The 17,229-nt window shown below is 37.5% G+C and overlaps 1 protein-coding gene across 2 annotated transcripts; it reads right to left on the reverse strand.

Annotated features, from left to right (window-relative positions):
- Positions 1-1,801: 1,801 nt before the first annotated feature.
- On the reverse strand, positions 1,802-14,052 carry LOC149654347 (bromodomain adjacent to zinc finger domain protein 1A-like). 2 transcript variants are annotated; one of them, XM_089845811.1, is made up of 20 exons: positions 13,863-14,052; positions 13,017-13,249; positions 12,662-12,937; positions 10,912-10,977; positions 10,715-10,828; positions 10,296-10,644; positions 10,129-10,224; positions 9,911-10,049; positions 9,704-9,847; positions 8,751-8,846; positions 8,461-8,670; positions 8,233-8,389; positions 8,111-8,152; positions 6,262-7,186; positions 4,625-4,716; positions 4,401-4,564; positions 3,616-4,327; positions 3,357-3,529; positions 2,598-2,860; positions 1,802-2,525 (listed from the first exon to the last, which is right to left on the reverse strand). In XM_089845811.1, the coding sequence occupies exons 2-20, from the start codon at positions 13,130-13,132 to the stop codon at positions 2,226-2,228; spliced, it is 4,434 nt and encodes a 1,477-aa protein (XP_089701937.1). In that variant the 5' UTR covers positions 13,133-13,249; positions 13,863-14,052; the 3' UTR covers positions 1,802-2,225. The 2 variants fall into 2 exon arrangements, with proteins under 2 accessions (XP_089701937.1, XP_089701938.1); XM_089845812.1 differs by lacking the exons at positions 12,662-12,937; positions 13,017-13,249; positions 13,863-14,052 and adding an exon at positions 11,674-11,887.
- Between the last annotated feature and the right edge of the window lie 3,177 nt (positions 14,053-17,229).

Here is a 17,229-nt window from a genome sequence, read left to right on the forward strand (position 1 = left end):
CCCATTGAATTGTGTATCTACCCTTTTAATATATCTATGCTCGTTACCAAGGTGCTAACCCTAATTAGGGCCTAATTCAAAGTTTCAAACATTCCGTCAAGTGGCCGAGGCTTAGCGATAGAGTGACTTGTTAAAAAATTAAAATTCCAAAAAATAATACTACAAATGAATATTTCGCCGTAAAAGTTTTAGATTTCTTATCGCCATCATATTGGCACACTTTCTAAAAGATATTTCGCGACTTAAATACATTTTAATTAACTTTAAATCAATTTCAAAATTTAAAACACTCATTTACGGCTTCACTCATCGAACGCGGTGATCAAACTGGCCGCCGAGGGAGGAGAGAGAGGAGAGGAGGAATGACATAGACTAAAGACTGCCCTAGAGTGGAAGGTTTTTACGGTAACGAAGTTTCGACCGTATTTCGAATTTCTAATTCTGAAAGTAGTACAGATTACCGGCAAAGAGAGTTCACATAATAAAGATAAATTAAGGATTACATTTTTTCCATTAGGAAGAGCGTATTATCTTTCCTACACGAAGATAGGTTAGACTCTTTCCCACACTAACTTTCCAGTTTATAACTATGCATTATTCTATGAGATGACTTTTCAATTTTGAAGATTTTTCATTTCGCGCCAATTCTAATATAGCTAAAATAATTGTATTTTTTACCTAAATTTTTATTTTTGAAGCGAGAAATTTATAGGAATAATGTAAATACGTGTAATGCATGTAGAAAAATAAAAATCATATTATTTAAATAAAAAGTATAAAATGAAAAGTTAATTTCTCTGACTTACTAAGGACAATGTAGTAACATTTCTAGATAGTTTTTCGTGCAACGTTTGCAAATTTAACACCGTACTATTTTTAGACAGGGCTACAAAAATAGTTTTTGGATAAACGTTTCTATAATTAACTATCATAGTCAATCCTTTCCCTTTAAATTAATTGGCTAGAAGACAAAGACAGCAACCCGACCCACATTGAACCTATCTAAACCTTACCCAAACCTACGCCTCACCAACATGTCTAAGCCAAACCAAACCAAACCATACCTAAAATAACACACCATGCCGCTCATGATGAAATCTTTGTCTTCGTTCTGGATTCTCTGGAACATTATTTCTAACACGCGTAGAAACGGAGGTTTAAAAGTACTTACATATTTGTTGACCTTAGGGTGTTGTAAAGTCTGGTATTTGTCATTACGCGTCGTAATTTTCGTGGTAATACACAAGCCTATATCCATCATCCAAGTAAAGTTATAATTATCACACCTACTTTATCACTTTGGGTTTCCATGTTTCGAACCGGGGGTCTGGTGCACAAATGAGGAAATTGAGGAATAATGACTTTTAACTAACTTCAAACTTTGACCTCTCACTCAGGCTTTCAGCCAACCAATCACATACAACCATCCCCCGTCTCGGCTGCTAAGCCTAAAATGGTCAAATTAACACGTTTTTAGGCTTAAGTAATTGAAAATTTTTAAATAACTTAAAAAACATGGTTAAAAAACAGAAAGTAATCATAATTACTCAAATTCCAGTTTCCACAGCCTACACATTAATCAAAACTGACAAAAGGAAGATAAAATTATCGACTTACTCATTTTTTTTATAATTTCCAATATTTAACGCGAAATTAAATTGAATTCAACGTGAATATTAAATGAATATCTAACGTGAAATTAATAGAAAATTAGCAAAATTAGTTTCGACCCAGATTGCCAGTTAAGCCTTGGCACACGCATTAGGAATAAAATGCATTAAAACACAAATAAACACACACGTTTTAGAAATATAAATAAGATTTTATTTAGTAACACAGCGAATGTCTGATTTCATTCCAATTATTACAAACATTTTTTTAATTTCTTTATTAATATTAAAAATCGCTTTAATGAATAAAGCCAATCCATCAATGAATAATTTTGGGAAGGGAGGGGAAGGAGTAAAGCGGATGAAACTGTGAACGAACAATAATATTTACTTCAATAATATTTACTTAACGCCACTAATACATTTTATATTTTAAAAACCCTTAATTTTCAAGGGGGAATTCAGTTTTTCATTGAAACTCAACGTAAAACAAAACCCAAAAGGCAGCGAAAAATAATTTGAAACTTGGCCTACAGCGTCCAAAAATATATTTATACTCAAAAATTCATAATACCAAGGTTGAGAAATAAAATATGGAGGGGGGGGGGGAACTCTTTAATATCGGGATCGTTTTGAGGAGGTGGTTGGCAATTGGTCTCTTTCGCCTAACCCATTCTCGGCAGTTGATGATTCAATCAATTTGTACTTCCGCAACAAACTCTGAAAATAACGCGCCAATCCTTTCCCCGATTGATATTGTTGAGTGTTAGCCGCGTTGTACACTTCGCAATTTTGAAACATCAAATAAACATCAGCGGTAAATTGACTGTTATTCGCGTATTTCTGATTGTTAAGCTTCGAGCGTATTATGCCTAAATCGATCGGACGTTTAATGATTTTGTGATAATCGGGAGCCTGAAAAATTACCACCAAATCCCTTTACCACCAAAGTTCTAAACACCTCTCCCGGTATTTAAAACACCTTACCTCTTTCTTGGAAACAGCTCTCATGAAAGGCCAACTATGTTGATGTTGAGATAAGGCAGTCAGAATGTTACTACAACAATTATAATCGAGTGGTAATCCCTTTTTTTCATTGGATGATCTTCTATTAGAACGACTGCCGCTCGACGTGTCTTCGCGGGGTGGACTACTAGCCTTTCTTTTATTGCTCGCCCTTGTGCCTTTGCTTGTCTCTTTCTCCTTCTCCTTAACTTTCTCCACTTCCTTATCCTTCCGTTCCTTTTTAGCTAATAGAATAGACGTAAGCGTAATTAAGCCTAAAATAATCCTATCCTTAAACCTAAAATTGTACTAACTCGCGCGCGCAAAGGCCTAAAGCTATGCCTTGTCAGTAAACGAGAATTGTACTAACTCGCGCGCAAAGGCCTAAAGCTATGCCTTGTCAGTAAACGAGAATAGTACTAACTCGCGCGCAAAGGCCTAAAGCTATGCCTTGTCAGCAGTGGTGGGCAAATTCGCGAATTTTTCGATCATTCGCCGAATTTCCCCCCGCTTGGTAGTACAACGTCATTCGCGATTTGCCCAACACTGCTTGTCAGTAAACGAGAATTGTACTAACTCGCGCACAAAAGGCCTAAAGCTATGCCTTGTCAGTAAACGAGAATAGTACTAACTCGCGCGCAAAGGCCTAAAGCTATGCCTTGTCAGTAAACGAGAATTGTACTAACTCGCGCGCAAAGGCCTAAAGCTATGCCTTGTCAATAAACGGAGAATAATACTAACCCTTGGCTTCTTTCTCTTGGTTAGACACGCACGTAGCGCAAAACCATTTCCCTTTTGGAACTTTCTTCAAAGGTGGTGTGCAGCATTTTAAGTGGTACGATCCTGGGCAGTTATCGCACATAAGTAAATCCCCACCAATTTTGCATACAAGACAAAAGTCCGTTTCATCAATCCTTAAGGTTTCGAAAGGCATTTTTCATTTAATTTGATGATATTCCTGGAAAAACTCCAATAACAGAAACAATCAAAAGATACTTACAGACTGTTTTCTTCTTCCTCCTCCTCCTCATCACTTTCATCCAGATTAACAGCGTCGTCATCATCCTCCTCGACGTCATCATCATCCTCTTCATCTAGTTGGGAATCATCATCCTCCACCACCACATCATCATCATCATCCTCCTCCTCCTCTTCGTCCTCTACCTGCTCCTCTTCATCCTCTTGAACTTCATCTTCCTCCTCATCCTCAACTTCTTCCTGTTCCTCATCTTCTTCTTCCTCCTCCTCCTCCTCGCCTTCGCTATCACTAAGTTCCTTGTATGATTTTGTGGCTTTACGTGGTTCTTTCGGAAGAACGGGTGTTGGTTCGCACGGAGGACAGTACCATTGTCCAGTTGGAATGGCGGATAAAGAAGGTTTTAGGCAGTACATATGATATCCCTTATCGCATTGATCGCACAGCAACATATTCTCGGGATCACCTCGTTTCCTGCAAATACGACAACTGGCGTTCTTGGCGGCTTTACGCCAAGTAATGGAACGTTCCAACGTCGCCAAATGAATAAAAAGTTGAGAAATGCTGGTGGAATTCATCAAAGACTCTTCCCAACGTTGAAAAGGTGATTTTGCCTGTAATCCCTTGACCTCGGTAACCTGATCATCTTGGTTTGTGTCTGATTTGGAAGAAGCTTTATACTTTTCTTGTTTCTCAATTTGTTTTTGTTTCAACTTCTTGTATTTGTCGTCATCAGCTAAAATAACCATCGTTACTCGTTCATTAAGCCTTGTACCTAAGCGGGGAATTAATATTTCTAGGCCACGAACCTAATGGTGGCACGATGTACTTGGATTCAACACCCTGCGCGACTTGAAGCAAGGCCAAAGCCAGATCTACAATCACTGGCGAAGCCACCAGAGATGGTGAGCTAGATCTATCCGACATTTTCTCATCATCCACATCCATTTTATCAACAGATTCTCCGTTAAATCTGTCATTAAGATTCGCGTTAAACCACGCCCTTTGAATTATTATGGGGGGGGGGTGTTACCTTTTCCCATCGAGACCATATTTGACGTAATCGGTCTGCATATCGTATTTGCCATCGGAAATGGTTTCTCTCCAAAGTTTTCTATCTTTTACCTGAGACACAGTTTCGAGAGAGGAAAAAAAGAAAGAAAGAAAGAAACCGAGGCTTAGGGCGAGCTTTGCCTTTGTAACAAAAGCATCCTCAATTCTTATCAATCAATTAATTAATGTATTTTTTAAAGTCGCGATTAACTATTAAAAAGATATATATCTATAAAAATCAAATTCAACGTCCAGTTAAAACCAAAACTAAGAAGGCTGAAATTTTTTGAAGGGACGTTACTTTTAACAAAAGGAGATGATCTAAAAGGACATAGCTTTCCAGCCTAGGAATGAGGGTATTGTGTGTCAGGTTCTCTCTAAAGAACGTCTCATCTCGAGTGTTCCTAAAACTTGATATCCCAAGGCTAGGCCGAATGTATTTACTGTAGAGTAAATGGTAGTTGAACACCCAAAGTTTTTCTCTACTAACGTTTTTTCTCGGCGCCAACTAACATCAGCAGCGGAAAGCTGGGTCTCACTAAAAAAAATTCCACCCCCCTTGCTTGAACTTACTCGGATAAATAAATTAACCCCGCCTGTTTAACTTCACTCTCCACCGCTGTGGAGCGCTGCTTCAAAAGCTCGTTCTCGGTCGTGGCCGATATTTTAGAAATTTTGTCTCTCCATTCATGCGAGCTCCGTTGGGAACTTTAAAAAGCTTAACGTCAGAAATTTCAGACCCAGAGGCTACGGCAAAAAATCTTACATAGGAACTTGGTGTAAGATTATTCTACTTGTGCTTTTAACTATAGAAGACACGTGCTAAGAAGTATTTTTTCAATCCGTTGCCATCTTGTAAAATGGCGGTCATACAATAAAGTGTATATAGAATAAACTACGCGCATTTTGAACCGATTTCACTAATATTTAGTATAAAAGTTTCCTAAATCCTATTATAGACGGGCATTTTTAAAATTGCTTTTGGAGTGCGATTTGTCGCCATCATATAACGTTGTTAGGACCTTTTTTATTACTTAATATCAGAAGGGGATAATAGAAGAAGGATGACACTCTGTACCCTCTTAATGCTTTAGTTATGTAACGTCATTCTTCCCAGGCTCACCCATTTAGTTTGCTTTCCCGCTCATCAAACTACAAATGGGCATCGCACCGTAAGGTGAATTCTATAATTGTTTGGCACTAAATCCCCAGCAATCATCCCACAAACCTTGATTGTCTTGACGTGGGACAAAAATACACAAGCGCATGCGTCTTACCAAATATTTAAACGCTAATAGAGTAATGATGAGGGAACTATTTATCGCGTATGTGATTCGTTTTAGTAACCTTGCTCTAAATGTTCCGATGTTGGGAAGAGTGACGTTACACTTACCCCGCTTTGTGCTTGTACACTTCTCTCGGAGAGAAGTATTATATACTTCTGTTAATATTAAATTATATCTATTACTTTTATTATAAGCCTTGGTTATTATAATACCAAAAGCTTCACGGAATTTTACTCTTAAAGCAATATTAATTTATATAAATTAAGTTTAAGCCTTTAATTTGAAGATTGTTAAGGCTTACTGAACTAAAAAAAAATAAAACCACACTAACCTTTACAAATCCAAGAGATCCGGACCACAATTTCTCTTCGTTTTCTAAGAGGGCATCCCTGAACGTTGAGATTAAAGCTTCTTCGGGCGGAATATTATGAAAAACAGAGGCTTTTCTGTTTGATTTCCTTATTTCAATCACCGGTTCTTCACTAACAATATCACGGTTGAGCTTATCAACTGGACAAGTGGCCACGTTATTGAAAAAAGCGACTTTCTCCTTGACCAAGGCCTCTTTCAAAGCGTTTTCCCTATAACCCCTGGGGTTCAACGCGGCGATCAGATTGTTAATCTGTTCCTCCGTATGAAAGAAGCTCCACTCAACTTTGGGTTTCGCGTTACCATTACCGTGAACGGGACACAAAACGGGATCGGCGTGACAGACGAAATCTTTCTTAACAACGTCCTTTTCGTCAGAATTAGAATCAGAAGACGCTGACGATGAATGACGTTGATTAACTTTGAGCGGGGAATTAATCCTGGGATTAGCGTCGCTTAAGAGTTTTTGCGGTTTAGAATGATTGTGATTGGTGGAAGCCGAGGCGACATCACCAGCTTCGTTTTCTTTGTCACTTTGCCCGTTTTTGTCGCTCTCTTTCTTGCGCGAACTGAGATATTTTCTCATAAAACTAAGCGGTAACTCGTCAACTTTCTTAACCGCGACCATCGAGGAGGGTTGAGAGGGTGTCGGCCTCGGTTGACAAATACCGACAAAGGGGTCATTGTCCTCCACAAATATTCCCCCGACTGATTTAAAAGCCCAGTATCTACGATAAGCCCTGTCCAGACCAATCGGGTGTAACACGGAAACCCCTTTCAGTTTATCGATTTGGGACAAAAGTTCTTTCTCTTTCTTCAAAGATTGTTCCATGAATTTCGCGTCTTCCTCCGCCTTCTCTTCAGCAGTTAATTCCGGTTTTGGAGGCCTGTATTCAATAACCGTGTTAAGCCTTTGCATATATTCGAAAACGCGTTAAGCCTTTGTCTATATTGTAAAACGCGTAAAGCCTCTGTCTATATTGTAAAACGCGTTAAGCCTTTGTCTATATGGTAAAACGCGTAAATCCTTTGCCTATATGATAAAACGCGTAAATCCTTTGTCTATATTGTAAAACGCGTAAATCCTTGTCTATATGGTAAAACGCGTTAAGCCTTTGACTATATGGTAAAACGCGTTAAGCCTTTGACTATATTGTAAAACGCGTTAAGCCTTTGACTATATTGTAAAACGCGTTAAGCCTTTGACTATATTGTAAAACGCGTTAAGCCTTTGACTATATTGTAAAACGCGTTAAGCCTTTGACTATATTGTAAAACGCGTTAAGCCTTTGTCTATATTGTAAAACGCGTAAATCCTTTGCCTATATGGTAAAACGCGTAAATCCTTTGCCTATATGGTAAAACGCGTAAATCCTTTGCCTATATGGTAAAACGCGTAAATCCTTTGTCTATATGGTAAAACGGGTTAAGCCTTTGTCTATATGGTAAAACGGGTTAAGCCTTTGTCTATATGGTAAAACGCGAAAATCCTTTGTCTATATTGTAAAACGCGTTAAGCCTTTGTCTATATTGTAAAACGCGTAAATCCTTAGTCTATATTGTAAAACGCGTTAAGCCTTTGTCTATCTCGTAAAACGCGTAAATCCTTTGTCTATATTGTAAAACGCGTTAAGCCTTTGTCTATATGGTAAAACGCGTAAATCCTTTGCCTATATAGTAAAACGCGTTAAGCCTTTGTCTATATTGTAAAACGCGTTAAGCCTTGCCTAAAAGTGGTTTTATAATTAAAAACACCACTATATGACGCAAAATAACAACAAATTCAATAAAAACCCCCCAAAACCACTTACTTTTCATCAGCATTCTCAGCCTTTTCTGGTTTCTTTTTGTTTCTAAAGTAAAAAATGAGTAACTTTGTACCGAACAATAATTTCCCAAAACCAAAACACCCCCGGGGGGGGGCAATACTTACTTATCTTCCTTCCCCCTGCGACTACGCGCCCATCTTAGTTGTTTCAAGGCATACTGAGCATTCTTCAAGTTCTTAGCAGATTCTTCAATGTGATCTCGGAAAGTCTCGTAAGTAAGTAATTGAGCCATTAAAACATTCACTAACTTCACTCTTTGAGCTAACAAGGATAGAAAAATTAATATAATTGAAGTTAAGCCTTGGCTAAACAACAAAAAACGTATTAAGTACCAGGATTTAACTGGAAAACGGAGGAAGTGGCTAACAACTTCATAATCTCGGGATGTTCCATTTTAAAGTAAAGACCAGGATTCTCTTGTGACATGTACATTCCCCTTTCATTAAAACGCGGGAAAACCTCCGACCCTGATGCCATTAAATGTAACCGTAACATCTCAGTTAATGTAAAGGAATCTAAAGGCATTTTCCTTAAAATAGTTCCTACAAACAAACAAACAAACAAAGCAAGATTAAAATTAATAATTACTGTAGTGATAACTGAAACATTTTCAAAAACAAACCATGATGATATTGTGGCCACGTTGCCGCGAGTTTAGCAGCTAACAATGCTTTTTTTGTTGTTAAATCCTCCATGTCCTCTTCCATACTTTCATGATCTAAAAGAATAACAGCAAATTTAATTATAATTAGCCTTATTCCTGATCAGCGCCATCTACCCATAGCGGTGACTTTGAGAACTACTGTAAGCGGCAAGCCAATCAGATGTCGCTAAAATCTGTTGACGTCATTTTTGGTAAGACCCGAGAGTACCAGTTAGTGACGTCACCAGATTTTAGCGACATCTGATTGGCTTGCCGCTTACAGTAGTTCTCAAAGTCGCCGCTATGGGTAGGTGGCGCTGATCAGGAATAAGGCTAATTAGCGAGAAATTGGGTATACGGACTAAATACCCCCAAGACAAAAGACCCCCGGTCATAATCCCCCCATTTTTAAAAACGTACAAAATCCCCCCTCTCTCAAGACAAAATCCCCTGGTCATTTTCCCCCCCATCCAAGTTAAGAGTACAAAATCCCCCTACTATCAAGACAAAATCCCCCTACTATCAAGACAAAATCGCCCCACTCTGTAGACAAAATACCCCTACGCTCTAGACAAAATTCCCCGGTCATAATTATGTTAGGTTAGGTTCGTAATATTTTGGAAATATTGTAACAATGGTACGCCTTTTCCAAAATATTATTTTTTACATTTATTTTCTTCCGAAGAACACAGTTTGGGGGGAATTAGTCCTGGGGCTGGGGGAATTTGTCCTGGGGCTGGGGGGAATTTGTCCTGGGGCTGGGGGTATTTTGTCTTCGGCATCCATTCGAGGGGAAACTGTCCCGGGGATTTTGTCTCCTACCTGAGGGGATTATGTCCTTTTCTTCTCAAATGGGGGGATTATGTCCAGGGGGGATTATGTCCTACATTCGAGAAATTGACCCAAAAACTTAAACTAATATAAAAACTTACCAATTTTTTTTTCTGATTCTTTGAGACCAACTTGTTCTTCACCTTCCTCTTCTTGTTGTGTCAAAACAGCCAATAAGAACATTTGCAACAAGTCATTAAATGGACCATCAATATCAGTGTTTATCAGAGATTTCTCCAAAGTTTCTAATTAAAATTATGAAAGGTCAATTAATAAAAACGAAGTTTACAATGTTAATACTAATGTACCAAAGGTGAGTCCATGAGGATACGTTCTTTTGGCTTTCAAAAGCCCAGCGTAATGTTGTACAAATTCAAGAATCATTAAAGCATCTCCAAAGACTTCATCAGGAATGTTACATTTAATTTTTGTCGCGACTGGTAAATCCTGAATTAAAGAATACCAGTACCACCTTTGTTTAAGTTCTCTCCGTTAAGAGTTAATTAAAGTTACATTGTGTCTATACCTTTAAGTCATCACACTCTAAATCATCTCTAGGTTTATTCCATTCTAATTTAAACTTAGCGATCAGTAACTTCTCTTCCCGCATTTGTTCTTTTTCCTGAGTTAAATCCCAAAAGATTTAACACTAATCAACATAAAAAGGGGACAGTCGCATCAACAGCCCCGTACCTTTTCCTTCTCCTCAAGTTTCTTCAAACGTTGCTCCTCAAATCTCTTTTTAACATCTTCGGGTGATAAAGCACCCTTTGTGGTCTTTTTTGACCCATTCTTTTGGTTAAAAGCCTTTTTAATATCCATTTGACCACCACCACCACCATTTTTCGATTTGGGAGAGTTTGATTTTGGAAGGTTTGCAAAATCAGGTTTTTTATTGTCAGTGATTGATTTTAAAGTTGGCGAATCCAATTCATATTTTTTAACGGAACTATCCTTAACTACCAAGGTACCGTCTTTCAAGGTTACGTGTTGTTTAATGAACAATTTATTTGTGGTTTTGGTATAAAGACCTTTGGGTCGACTGGTGTAAAAGATAAACGCTGTTAGAATCTCAATCCCTAAATTATAGAAGGAAACTGATGACTCAATACCTAAGATCTTTGCCATCAACAACCCGACATATTTGTATTTCATCAGCATCATCAGTTTCACACAGTTCATACTGCTGTTTACCCGGATCACTAGGGGGTTCTTTGGTAGGTGTCCTAACGTTAAACACCACAAAAACAACAAAAATGTAAGAAAAGGGCCCAATATTTGAATGTACTAATTAGGTAATGTTAATTACCCATTCTTTTTAGGGGATTTTGAACTCTTGACAGGGGGACAAACCGCTGTAACCTCGCAAACTTTCCTAAAACGCAAAAATGTACCACTAAATATGGGTGACATACGCATCAGGGTTCATACAACTTTTGGAAAACAAATTTCCCTGAGATTTACAGGTTTTTCCCCATATACTTCCCTGAGATTTAAAGGTTTTTCCCGTATATGGAGCAAATTTTAACGAAGTAGGGGGGGGGATATGACTATTACATACTCAAAGGGCATCCCCGTACCTCTAATATAACCAGAGCTATGAGCCTCCAAAGATTAGTGTAATGTTAATCCTACAAAGGGTATGTTTACAAACATTTTGCTTAATTATTCGGCCCCCGTTTGACGCAAATTTCCCTGATTTCCCCTGAGGTTTTTGTCAACTATTTATTTCCCTGATTTTTCCCGGTTTTCCAGAATAGGGACTTGGCAATTCAGGCTTAACTCCGCCCCCAGCGCCATTATGGTATGTTTTTTTAACAGAATGAAAGCTACATAAGCCCCTCCTCCTGGTATGTTTTTTAGCACTAGTGGAAGGTAGCCTGACGTTGCATGACGTAGTACTGCCAGGTCCCTATTGTATGAACCCTGTGCATGTATTTATACTACTATACAGTACTATATACATCATAAATAAAGGCTACAATATCTACCCGTTTCTTATAACATTTCGATTTTATGTACTCGGAAGTCGCGGGTAATGGCTAATTAATTAAAAATAATAATCACATACCACAAATCAGTTAACTTCTGGCATCTAACAGATGCCTTTTTCAAGCGCACATCCTTTGGTAGAACCATTTTTAAAAAGAGCTTAAACTTAAAGCTAACCCTAACTAATTCACGTGAGATTTAAGATAACTCTATAATAATATTTCATAAAAATATCAATTAAAATTAACACTTTTAAGACAAAGAGGGCTTTCCACGAACAAGAGGCACTCCGCGTTTCAGGCGCGAGCGATAATTTGGCGCCAAAAACCGTAATGAAAAAAAAAAGCGCGGGAAAAGGCAGACCGGCAGACCAAAGAAATTATTTTTTCGCGAGTCTGCCAAGTTCCCGTAAAAAGGTTTGGGGCAAGGAGTATATACACTACAGTTACAAGGAGTGGAAACTTTTAGACTTTTTCTTAGGCAAAAACTTAAAATTTTAAATTATTTTCTTCAATAATTTATATTATTATTATTATTATTTGATTATCATGTTAGAGAAAAATTATAAGTAATAGTATTAAAAAAAGCGCGGGAAAAGGCAGACCGGCAGACCAAAGAAATTATTTTTTCGCGAGTCTGCCAACCAAGTTCCGTAAAAAGGTTTGGGGCAAGGAGTATACACACTACAGTTACAAGGAGTGGAAACTTTTAAGAAGGCAAGCTTTAAAATTGCTTTTAAGACTTTTTTTAGGCAAAAACTTATAATAAAATTATTTTCTTCAATAATTTATATTATTATTATTATTATTATTATTTGATTATCATGTTAGAGAAAAATGATAAGTAATAGTATTTTCCCGCGGATTTTCAGACTGAGAAGGAAGCATGGAGTATTACAATAGGAAGTGAAGTTCAAAAAAAAAAAAAAAGAAAGTAGATATTATGAAATTAGGGTTTAATTTATGTTAATGATGGGAAAATGTCATTGTGGTGGGAATTTTATTCAATAATACCATCAAACCAAAACAAAACCAAAAAATAAGTATTTGGAAAACTAATTTTCTCACCTATCTCCTTCCAAAATCAGTTCGACCTTTTCACCCACAAAGAACCGATCTCTTATATAATAATAGACATCATCACACAAGTCACCAATACGATTTCTATTGGTTAATGTTGCAATATATAACACAGGTTGCTTTAAAGGCTCGGGGAATGTGGCCAAAACTCCTCTAGCTTTCTTTTCAGACTCGACAGCCTCTTGAAAGGTCAAACCAGCACGACCAGTCAATGAACACGTCCACACTAAACTGTTGCATTGTATCACACGTTGAAATAAACTCCTGTAAACCATAAAATAGTTTTGAAGTAAAAAAAACATTAATGCAAGGAAAAATAATTATTTAAACATAAACAACTTACTCGTAATCTAAAAAAATTTCTTGAGTGTGTTTACAATAAAAGTATTGCTTGTCTAATTGTTGAGTATTTATTTTTAATTTTTGACGTTGAAAAGGTTGACGTCCCAATAAAGGCATTGTTAACTTATATTATTATTATTCTTCTTCAAAGTGTACATTGAATTTACAAACATGCCAACACAATTATAATTATTTTATATTAAAATTGGTGTAAATATCCACTATATTTAAAAGCTGAAATAAAAATGGGAAGAAAATTAGCCTAAGGTTATTTTTGTAAGGTCAATACATTTTGAGGCCTAGGCCTTATCCTATCATAATGATCTTATCATCTAAGACAGTTGCGCAACCATTTTTATTCTTTAAAAGTGTTTAAATGTGACAAAAACATGTAAGATTCAAAATTGTCATTAGACATAACTGCTATGCTAAACATTTCCACAATTTATGGACTTCCTAAACATCAGATCCCCGAATTTGGGACGTAAATACAAAGTAATCTCTATGTGCTCATCTAAATCAGGTCATCCTAAAATACAAACCCAAAACCTTACAGACCACCTATTCTATTTGATCATTCAATAGCGGAGTTTGCCTAACCTGCATGGTTTTACATCAAATGCTAAGCCTAAATCACTCTATTTGATATAAAAAAGCGCCCCGAATTAATATGGTGATGGTCTAACGCAGTTAAAGACTTGGTACAATGACCTAAGTGCGCTTCAGTTCTTGCTTAACGCGAGAAAAGCTTGAGTGACCCAGCGTCAGTGCCTGTTTCCCATAATTTACTAGCTAAGGCCTAGGACAATTTCACATTAGCGGCATTAACACGGACAATAGAAGTTACCTTTATATAATTTTGGAAATATATTTCCCTTTGATTGGATTTATTAACTCATTGATGATTTAAATTTTCAAGGACTACAGCTGGAAACGCGTTAATTATTTCGGAAATTGTAATTAAACTTTGCCTAATTTTAGGCAATTTCAGGTTTCGGCTGCTGGATTTTGAAAAACTGAATCCATAGTCCACAGACCACGTAACAGGCTTGCAACTTTTCTGTAAGCGTCAGTAGATAGTTTGTGAATTGCAGTCCCGCAGACCATAGCCCGGGCTATGCGCAGACCAAGAAAAATTTACTGAGAAATTAACCATCGAACCGCCCGTCAATAGCTAGACGGCAGCACGCCCTCTTATTGTGTTTTCCATTAGCTGCCACCATGGAGAAATATTAAAATAGACGTAGTTGCATTTAAGGCAATTTTAAAGGGACTTCCGTTATCAATCCAAGAAAATTACTCCACAAAAAATTGAAAACGGCATTAAATGGAAAACCCGCGCAAAATTCAAACGCGATGTTACCACGCTTTTTTCCGTCCCGTCACCCACATCACCGGAAACAGCGCCTTCAAAAACGTTTGTTCGTATTAATAGGGCAGGGATGTATCGAGTTATGTCATTCCTAATCTGTTATTGACGTCTCTATTTTTGTTGACTGAGAGAGAGACAAAATGGTAAATCGAACATGTTCCTACCATCCATGAAACCAAGGCCTTAGGATTAACCCTTGTTCCTTAGGTAATAAACTTCCGAATGTAGGCCTAAGACTTAATTTCCATACTCTTTTACTTGATTTTAGTCTCTTTATAAATATTTGAAAGCCAGTAGCGTATTTTTTTCTACATCGATATAAAAGAGCTGGGATGAAATTTGAATCTTACCGTTGTCTTCTTGGCTTTCGCAAATCCCTTTAGACAAAAAAGATGGTATTTGTTGGCTAAAACTTATTGCGAATGGGAAATAGAAAATCCCAAAGTAAAAATACGAGAAATGTATTTTTTGGTACGGGTCTTCTCCTTCGTTCATTTGGTTGAAAATATTCCCATTGTGTTTGTAAAGCCAACCAACCTACCGCTAACTTTAACTTATGAAAACAAAAAAAAATACGTTTTCCGGCCGAAGGAACAGAGGTTCAATAAAGGATGGGAAATATATTCGGCAGTGGGGGCTTTTGGCATATAATAATAATAAAAAAAATTCAAATGAGCTGTATTGAAAGTAAAGACATTTTCCCCCAAAGGCCAAAGTTTTCTTCCCAAAAAGATTCTTCCGCGAGCATCTCCCTCTCTCTCTAATAAAATAGCGTAATGAAAAGCCAAAGAGAGCGGGGACAGAACGGAAAAAAAACACCACCACCTTCTTTTAAACCCACTGGAAAATTAATTTAGGTTTTCGGGGTTGTTGATTTCAACGTCACCAAGCCCGAGTCAGAAGTTGAACTCTCCTACAGTTCCATTGCGGGTATTAGCCAGTTTTATTACCATTACATCCATCTTGATTTAAAATGGCTTTACCGATTTATTTACCTCAACTTTTGTACCTGGGTTCATCATCAGAGCTGTATTTAGCTTTGGACTGAGTGTAGGGCCATCTTGGTATAAAAATGTAGATTTCATTACTACACCACCACAAGGATGTGGATGCAAAGACATTAGATAGGGCCAAGAAGTTATATCTAGTATCTCAGAGAGAAGGTATAAATTCGCCAGATTTCCAGCTTTATCTCCAGTCCAAACGTATAGTAGGTCCGGAGTTAATCCCCGTGTCTAAATTACAACCAGCATCTCATTGGTTCTTGAAAACTCACGTCAGCGCGACGACGCAAGTGACGAAAATTACAGTCATATTTTCCGAGTGAGGAGAGGCGAAATAGCCCGGCGCCTCCTTTTACGTCCCCCCCCTTGTATTTTGAAAGGAGGACTGGGACTATGGCGCGCGAATACAAAGGCATCTTATACCTTGTCTCTGAGATACTGATATAACTTCTTGATAAGGCTAGAATTGTTTCAAGTCATATTTAACGTCTATATAATGAACATACTGAATGGGGAACATCTAAAGAAAATGATCACGGTCCTACTGTGTTGAGTTGTCTTGCTCGCCTTGTACAGAGGATATCTTTCTTTTTTTTTTTGATGGGTTCACGGGCGGAAGTTGCCCTATTTCGGGGTGCTATTCAGCTTAATCTAAGGTGTAATCGATTTATCCGTGTGAAGAGGGACTGGCACCGAAGGTATACATACGCTGGATGATAGGAAATTGAGATCTTTGTCCCTAAAGTCGCCCCCGAAAAAAGAAAGATAGCAAAAATAAAGAAGGTGAAGTCTCTATACAAGGCGCGGAAAGTAATTCTTTTTTGAAAAATTAAAAGGCAAACTAAAAACTCATAACGCAAAAGGTGCCAGAAAATAATAACTCTTTCAAAAGAAAGACTACTGCTCACCGCACTTTAAAGGTAATATCATAAGTTTATAAGATATGTTCCTTCCATAAGTATGACACTACTATATTTTATCATACTCAAAGGACATCCCCGTATCTCTAGTAGAACCAGAGTTATGAGCCTCCGAAGTTGAGTGTAATGCTATTCCTATGGAGGGTATGGTTGTGAACATTTTGCTTAATTACTTGGCCCCTGTTTACTCGATTCCCAAGTTTTTAGTATGGTTGGATGGGGGGCAAATAGGACTATAACATACTCAAAGGAGATCCTCGTATCTCTAGTAGAACCAGAGTTATGAACCTCCAAAGTTTGGTGTAATGATATTTCTATGGAGGGGGTATGTTTGTGAACACTTTGCTCAATTACTCAGCCCTTTTTTATTCGATCCCCATGTTTATAGTATGGTTCGATGGGGGGCAAATAGGACTATAACATAATCAAAGGACATCTTCGTATCCCTAGTAGAACCAGAGTTATAAGTTTCCAAAGTTGGGTGTAATGATATTCCTAAGGAGGGGGTATGTTTGTGAACATTTTGCTCAATTACTCAGCCCTTGTTTACTCGATCCCCAGGTTTTTAGTATGGTTGGATGGGGGGCAAATAGGACTATAACATACTCAAAGGACATCCTCGTATCCCTAGTAGAACAAGAGTTATGAGCCTCCAAAATTGGGTGTAATACTATTCCTATGAACATTTACTCGATCCCCAAGCTTTAAAAATGGTTGGATGGGGAGGGGGGGGGGGCAAATACGACTATATCATAGTCTTGTTTAAAATTTAACTAATTCTGTTGAACTTCGAACTGAAATAATTCATGAAATACAATAGTAAAATACCTTGACAAGAAGTTTTGAAATAATTTCTTAAGAATTTTTATGCATGACCTAAAAATTGTTGAGAAAACCCAAAAGAAATCCAGTTATTAG

Source organism: Phalangium opilio, unplaced genomic scaffold (assembly GCF_054372755.1).
Source record: "Phalangium opilio isolate 3A_F unplaced genomic scaffold, DU_Popi_V2 ptg000079l_1, whole genome shotgun sequence".
Lineage (NCBI taxonomy): Eukaryota > Metazoa > Arthropoda > Arachnida > Opiliones > Phalangiidae > Phalangium > Phalangium opilio.